The 8708-nt window shown below is 35.7% G+C and overlaps 1 protein-coding gene across 1 annotated transcript in view; it reads right to left on the bottom strand.

Annotated features, from left to right (window-relative positions):
- Positions 1-6133: 6133 nt before the first annotated feature.
- LOC106476391 (lachesin-like) overlaps positions 6134-8708 on the bottom strand; it is a gene marked incomplete at its 3' end in the record, with an annotated part of 12069 nt that continues 9494 nt past the window's right edge. The window contains exon 4 of the mRNA XM_013937053.2: positions 6134-6424. Within this exon, the coding sequence (XP_013792507.2) occupies positions 6134-6424 (291 nt within the window). The remainder of the gene's footprint in view (positions 6425-8708) is intronic.

Genomic DNA, 8708 nt, shown 5'->3' with positions numbered 1-8708 from the left:
TAAACTTTCTACCAAGAACTGTCCCCTACAACCACCACACAGAAAGATTAAACTAGACAGGATAGCCCACTAAACTTTCTACCAAGAACTGTCCCCTACAACCACCACACAGAAAGATTAAACTAGAAAGGGTAGCCCACTAAACTTTCTACCAAGAACTGTCCCCTACATCCACCACACAGAAAGATTAAACTAGACAGGATAGCCCACTAAACTTTCTACCAAGAACTGTCCCCTACAACCACCACACAGAAAAATTAAACTAGAAAGGATAGCCCACTAAACTTTCTACCAAGAACTGTCCCCTACAACCACCACACAGACAGGAATTTAGTGAAGATGACAGCACTTCAGCAGCCGAAACGCTAGATATTCGCTAATCAGTAATTAGTATGAAGTAATAAAAACAATAAGAACTGATTAATAATTAGACATCTACATGAATAATTTACCCTTTCTGTTGATGAAAACCTGGTTCTTCATTAATGAATTAATGATTTTGCAATTAATAATTACATCACAAACACGTCGTTTGCGTGTGTATGTGTGTGTGTATTAATTTCAGGAAACTATGATGATTTCATAACCCTTAAATTTTATGATGTAGTGAGGAGTTTATCGTACTCGTTAACCACGTTATTTAGATAGTAGAGAAAAATAATTCTTGTCAAACTATATTCTAAAGTAACTGAACCAGCCCGTGTGGACTTTGACGAAAAAGAGACAATTATTTAAAGCTCTGGACACAATTGTGGTAACCAATAGTTATACTGGTGGTATTATAGTGAAATTATCACAGACTGTATTGTAATAACAGAGTAAAGAAGAACAATTCTTGTCAAATTGTGTTCTAAACTAACTGAACCAGTCTGTGTGGGCTTTGACAAGCCCTGGATACAACTGTGATAACCAACAGTGTAACAAACGTTTGTATATACGTTTGACTTAAAACAAGAGGACTGTGTGCTGTTTATTTATTGTTGAAATTTATCGCCAACAAGTAACAGACACCTACTGTGAAGAACCCAGCCCATACATAAAACCAAACGTTACGTTATTTAGATATGAATGTATTTGAAAAATATCTGTTTAGCGTTCAGACTTACAACCAGGGTGATATTATGGTGGTACTCAACAGAATACGGTACCGCTTCTACAGCACACGCCGCCAACTCTGTGGCTACACTTAGATACACAGTTCAGGCATGCTAACCACTGAGCCACCCCCTATTCACTTGTTATAACATATATTTCATTACACGGATAGATAGGTAGATTACCTTCCTTAAAGTTCGTATTTTGTACAGTTTTAAATGCACTGTCTTGTTTGTCCATAACTTAAAGCCTCTAGGAGGAACTTCAGTGGCTTGTAAAGAATTACTATCTAAATATGTGGTTTTTAACTGAAACTTATTAACACAAATTTATTACGACACATCGTTTATATCTGACATTAGCCATTGCATTCTTATGCTTGTTGACGTCGTACAGCAACGGGACTGTTGGTAAAGTAATGTGAAGCGTGTTGTTTCGAAGTCTGCTTATTAAGAGTGCTAGCGTAGGAGCTGATGAAGGAAATTAACAACGATATGTTACAAGCAAAACTGGACATTAATCTGTCGGTTCTGCATAATACGCAATCGTGATTGGTAAAAGCTGATTATTTGTGGAAGGCTTAACGTCTTAATAGCTTTGGGGAATAGCAGTACGTTTTCTGTGTACCATTGATCATTCTTCCCATCTGCTCGCGGCACGAGACTTCTAACCAACATGCACGAGCGAACACATGTTTCTGACACCGTCGTCTTGTCTGGTGACTGCAGGAAATTGGGTCTTTTATTAGCAATACAGAAACAATAAGATGTGGGATGTAGTTTGGGTAGGGTTTGTAAAGTAGAAAAACACTCATTTTTTAAGTATCTTCGTGAGCTAGATTAGATATATTATAATTAGCATAAGACCACAGGAGCCAATAAAAGAAAAGCATCAACAATATAAAGCACGAAAATTTCATCGAATGAAATCAGTTAAGAGAAATTTTCTTATTAATTTCGGTATTTAGAAAGAAACGAGTAATATGTTGTAGATAAGGGTACGGATGGACACCTGGTGTTGTAGATAAGGGTACGGATGGACACCTGGTGTTGTAGATAACGGTATGGATGGACACCTGGTGTTGTAGATAACGGTACGGATGGACACCTGGTGTTGTAGACAAGGGTACGGATGGACACCTGGTGTTGTAGATAAGGGTACGGATGGACACCTGGTGTTGTAGATAAGGGTACGGATGGACACCTGGGTCGATCGTATCACATCTAATTTGTTTTTAAATTAGCGGAGTGATTCTTGTTGAAGTTTACAGCAGACTTTAAAAAATGTTACAACAAAACTAAAGTTTCAGACTTGCTGATGAGTTCTAGTACTGAACGGAAGGCCTCTTGTACAGGGTGATTTAAGTTGTGGTAAGAACGGAAGGCCTCCTATACAGAGTGACTTAAGTTGTGGTAACAATAGAAGGCCTCCTATAGAGAGTGACTTAAGTTGTGGTAGGGACGGAAGGCCTTCTATACAGAGTGACTTAAGTTGTGATAACAACGGAAAGCCTTCTATAGAGAGTGACTTAAGTTGTGGTAGGGACGGAAGGCCTTTTGTAAACAAACAAAATTTGATTTTAGAAACTGGACATTATCATATTATCATATTTAAAGTCAAGCTTTAGAGTAAAATATTTTTGTTAAACAATATTTCCTACACAAAAACAACAACGTAAGCCGTGTTTATGTTTCTAATAAGTTAATCAGTAACTTCGCTGCAAGACTTATTGATGTGGATGGTTAGCGTGACAGGCTGCGCATCGGAAGGTCCAAGGCTCGAGTTTACTGTAAGCCACTAAACACGCTTTGCGCTTTTAGCTGTGGGCAAGTCATATAAATGACAGTCAACCCCCTACAATTGTATGTGTAGTCGTGTAACAGTCAATCCCCCTACAATTGTAAGTGTAGTCGTTTAACAGTCAATCCCCCTACAATTGTATGTGTAGTCGTGTAACAGTCAATCCCCCTACAATTGTATGTGTAGTCGTGTAACAGTCAATCCCCCTACAATTGTATGTGTAGTCGTGTAACAGTCAATCCCCTACAATTGTATGTGTAATCGTGTAACAGTCAACCCCTGCAATTGTATGTGTAGTCGTGTAACAGTCAATCACCCTAAAATTGTATGTGTGGTCATGTAACAGTCAATCCCTCTACAATTGTATGTGTAGTCGTGTAACAGTCAATCACCCTAAAATTGTATGTGTAGTCGTGTAACAGTCAATCACCCTGCAATTGCATGTGTAGTCGTGTAACAGTCAATCCCCCTACAATTGCATGTGTAGTCGTGTAACAGTTAATCCCCTACAATTTTATGTGTAGTTGTGTAACAGCCAATCCCCCTAAAATTGTATGTGTAGTCGTGTAGGCGGCGAATGCTGCTGACTGATAGTTAACCCTCAGGTCAATGGTTGAAATTACAGACGGATAGCTATGCCTAAACTTGGGGTCTCTAACCTGATCTTTTAGCCCATATGTCACATAAGGTGCCGTTCAGGTTGAATGTACCAATACTTATCAACAAGAAAAACTGAAACCAAAACCAACATCACTTACATTTCAGTGTTAATCAACAACAAAAAATTTAATCAAAACATTCTATTAACCAGTTTGGGCGTGGCATGGTCTGGTGGTTAGGGCGCTCGATTCACATTCTACTGATCCCTGGTTCGAATTTTCATCACCGAATGCTTGCCCTTTCAGCCGAGGGTTCGTTATAATGTGATGTTCAATCCCATAAACCAAAACCAAACCTTCCACCAGTTTACAGTATTTCCTCGAGGATGTGCCAATCTGTTGAATTCGCATGGTTATTTTATGACAAAGATTATGCTTTTTTTTTTAATCTGTTCGTTACAAATCGCTCTGTTCTACTCAGAAAATAACAGAATTAATTTCTCTCGGTCGATTTCAAATTATTCTGAAATCCGCCATTACTACTGTAACGTTTTGTTTTCCGCTTAGTGAAGTAGAAACTATTTAATGACATAGAGCGGTAACTTAGCGATAGAATGTACACGCCTCTTTTAATTTCAATCTCTCGTGCCCTAATCTCGTGTTTTTCTGGTCCTGTAGAGGGAATTAAACTTCATTCGATACCCTGCTATCCACGGTCAGACAACAATGTAATATATGCTTTTCTAACCGAGTGGATGTCTGTTCGATTGTTGGCTTTCTCGTGCACAAAAACACCAATCTATGCAGTATGCCTGGGCTTAGGATTCTTGCAGTTAAATATAATTTTGTGTAGAAATTCACCAAACCATAAAAATTCAGGAGATACTAACAAATCTTAGCGTTTAAAGACGAGGCCACATTTTCGTTCACATTAGCGTCAGTTACTGTGGATCACAGTTCACTAGGTTATAGTTCACGTGGGTCATAGTTCACACGAGTCAACGCTTTCAAAATATTATTACTACTTCTATTTTTAACAGACAGCCTTGTGAAGTATTGTATCATTTTCCTGACACGTTTCAGCTAATTTACACTAACACACTTAAAAAAAAAAACACTAGACATAAACCGAGGAGTTAAAGACTAAGAAACGAAGACCACCAAATCAGGCACTCTTTTTCTTTAGAGCTATCTTAGCTCCTCCTTATCGTAAAGGAGCGGAAAACTTTTCATTTTAGTTAGAAGATAAATTAATTACGAGTATTGATTTTTAACCTCCTTTAATGATACCCGTTTTCTTCGTAACTCGAAACTAAAGGTGCTATAGGAAAAACTCGTAATTTTACAACTCATTTAAAAATGTTCATATTGTTCTAACACACAATGACGTGGAGTTTAGTTAAAACAACGTAATATGTATTCGGGCTATTTATTTGAAAATAACGAGAACGTAACGTAGTTGATGTAAACAAGAGATAACATAGTCATCCAGTAATGTTTAGACATGTTCGTAAGTTTAATACATGAGGAATGTCACGCTCCTACCAACAACAGTATATCATGACCAAACTTTGGGGCGCTCCCTAACGGGGAAGCCGAGAGTCATTAAGAGGATGCGCAAGAAAGACTATAAGAGCATATAAACTACGTCAGAAAGTAGAGATTTAAATAAAAGAAGTTATAAAAACTACCGTAGAAATATTACTACTATTAAGTAATATACTAACATTAATTAAAATAGGAATATCATATATAAAGTATATGGAAACTTAAACACATATGTAATATATCTGATATGTTAATATGGCCATTTGTGATATATATATGAGATATTAATATGACCGTAAATGATATATATGAGATGGTAGTGTCGATTTATAATAACATTTAGTGTATTGTTTAATGTTAGTGTTGACCTGTAATAACATTTAGTGTACTGTTTAATTGTTAGTGTTGATCTATAATAACATTTAGTGTGCTGTTTAGATGTTAGTGTTGACCTGTAATAACATTTAGTGTATTGTTTAGATGTTAGTGTTGATCTATAACAACATTTAGTGTACTGTTTAATTGTTAGTGTTGATCTATAATAACATTTAGTGTATTGTTTAGATGTTAGTGTTGATCTATAACAACATTTTTTGTATTGTTTAATGTTAATGTTGACCTGTAATAACATTTAGTGTATTGTTTAGATGTTAGTGTTGATCTATAATAACATTTAGTGTGCTGTTTAGATGTTAGTGTTGATCTATAATAACATTTAGTGTACTGTTTAGTTGTTAGTGTTGAACTATAATAATATTTAGTGTACTGTTTAATTGTTAGTGTTGATCTATAATAACATTTAGTGTGCTGTTTAGATGTTAGTGTTGATCTATAATACCACTTAGTGTACTGTTCAGGTGTTAAAGTCAAATGTTAGTGTTAATTTACTGTAACATCTACTGTAAAGTTAAATATTAGTGTTAATCCATAATAACACCTACTGTGGAATCAAATGTTAGTTTTGATCTACAGTAGCACCTACTGTGTTGTCAGACGTTACATTGGATCTACAGTAACACCTACAGTGTTGTCAGTCGTTACATTTGATCTACAGTAACATCTACTGTGGTGTTCATCTACAGTCAGCTTACCGTGTAGTTTAATGGAGGCTTCTACCTCTCCCAGAGAATTCTTGGCATGACAACTATAAGAGCCGAAGTCGTCGTGGTCAACCTCTCGTATTCTTAACCTCATCTCCACTTTATAGAGGTCAATCTCTACTGGCATCACATCATGCTTAGAATCTGAGATGATTATATTATTCCTGTTCCTCTTCCAGTAGGTCACGGAGGAAGGATAAGACTCCAGATGACACTCCAGGGTCACACTCGTCCCTACAGCTGCCCCGACTACTTCATTTTTTGTCCAGATCATAGGCGAGACTTTGTGGGAAGAGATGTACACGTTAATGTTCGTTTACTTCTGAAATAGAACCTTTAAATACAATCAAGTTATTACCATTAATTTGTTAATCTTTGACGAACGAGATAATACTTAAATTTTGCAGGTCAACTCTATGGATTATTTCCATTGCAGACATTATGGTTTATGTATGTAAGCCTTAAATGAATTGATCTTTAACTAAATATCAAACTTATATAAAGAAAATGAAACATTAAAACGAGAGAGTTATGACTATATGTTTTTGATAGTCAGTCAGTTTGATTATACGATTTTTCTAAGAAACCAAGTTAAGCGTGTAAATATTTTGTTACCAACAGAATTATGACAGAAGATACAAAATTTGTAATCTATATAACGATCACAAATATGAATTATTATGTAAAATAGGTCGTAAACAAATTGTTTACCTAAAAGGTATAAGTCAGCTCTTATAACGTTTACTTTTCCACCAAGGTGTTACTGTTTCAGTCCTTGTAACGTTTACTTGTCCACCAAGGTGTTACTGTTTCAGTCCTTGTAACGTTTACTTGTCCACCAAGGTGTTACAGTTTCAGTTCTTGCAACGTTTACGTGTCCACCAAGGTGTTACAGTTTCAGTTCTTATAACGATTACTTTTCGACCAAGGTTTTACTGTTTCAGTCCGTGTAACGTTTACTTTCCCACCAAGGTGTTACAGTTTCAGTTCTTGTAACGTTTACTTGTCCACCAAGGTGTTACAGTTTCAGTTCTTATAGCTCTTAACCCATCTAATTCTGGTCGAAACGAGAAACACGAAAATCCTTTTGTTTGAAGAAATTTAAGACAAAACTTGTATATGGAAAACGTATCGTTCTCCTTCAATTGTCGTACTACGTGTTCAAAAAGTAAGTTTTCCGCAACAGAACTTTTAAAACCCTGATCCCAGTTAAAACTCTGATCCCAATACAATAGAAGTATATCCAAGAAACATCAGTTGATAATTAGCCAAGGAAGTGATGGAGGGATATAGTTTCGAGTCGTAGTTTCTCAGATAAACCCAGTGGTTGATCCTTTAATTGAAAGGTCCCCTCTCACGTGGCTCTATTCGTTAAAATATTCACCCAAAGAAAAGCCCTAATATTGTTCCGATTTATGGTTCCGTTTAACTGAACTTCTTTCCATTACTGTACTTAGTACCAAATGATCAAAGAATTAAATGTACCAAATACTAGAAATATGATTGAAGCAAGGTCTATTTTATTAGGAATTAAGTTGACTAGCGTTTTTTGTTTGTCTGTCTTCAACAACCAGCTTATATTTACGTGCACGAGGCGGCAGAGTTTCGAAGATCTTTCAGAAATCGTGAAAAAAACTCTCTTCAACAACAATTAGCAACTGATAAATTAAAGTGACAGCTGTTTCCTTACCATACGTTTGTTAATAGTATTGTAGTAAGTGTAGTGAACGTTTCAGTTAATTTTTTTTATAAATGTTGAAAGGGCATTAATATATATAAATATAACGAGTAGTGTCTGTTGTATGTCCATGTAAATACTTCGTAGGGTGTGGATGGATCTTCACCAAAATTGGTACGGAGGTTCATTGGATCCATGGGGAGATACATACAAATTTTCAGTCATGCAATTTGTGTTTTGCGATTTTTGCGTATATTACCACTATCTCACCTTCTGTAAATGTATTTTCATCGAATATGGTACGGATGTTCATTTCAGTTTTGGATTTTGCGGATTTTTTAGGCGTTTTTTTTTTGTTTCTTACAATTACATATAAGAGAAGCAACTTTTCATGTCCTAACATAACCTTTCATTAATCATGAATTTACATAACTTCTGTTCAGGGGACGGGTACTCCAGCTGTTACATAAGATATTTCATCTAAAACAACTTGTATGATTTAATAGCATATCATTGCACTGTTCCAGCCAGGTTTGCTGATCCGCAAAGCAAAGTAACGCCCTCTACCTAATGGATAACGATTAGTAGTGACATCGTGACGAAAGTCAACTGTATCTAACTTCAAGCACGATTGATATTCAACCAATAAAACTATATGAAAGTGATAATTGTTAATATACAGGAGTTGTTATTTAACTATATGAAGTGGTATTTTTAATTTAGAGGAGTAGTTTTTTAACTATATGAAGTGGTATTTTTAATATACAGGAGTTGTTATTTAACTATATGAAGTGGTATTTTTTATATAGAGGAGTTGTTATTTAACTATATGAAAGTGGTATTTTTTATATAGAAGAGTTGTTATTCAACTATATGAAAGTGGTATTT

Source organism: Limulus polyphemus, unplaced genomic scaffold (assembly GCF_000517525.1).
Source record: "Limulus polyphemus unplaced genomic scaffold, Limulus_polyphemus-2.1.2 Scaffold10450, whole genome shotgun sequence".
NCBI classification, from domain to species: Eukaryota; Metazoa; Arthropoda; class Merostomata; order Xiphosura; family Limulidae; genus Limulus; species Limulus polyphemus.
Note: the sequence above shows the minus strand (reverse complement) of the source record. Positions and strands in the feature narration are given on the sequence as shown.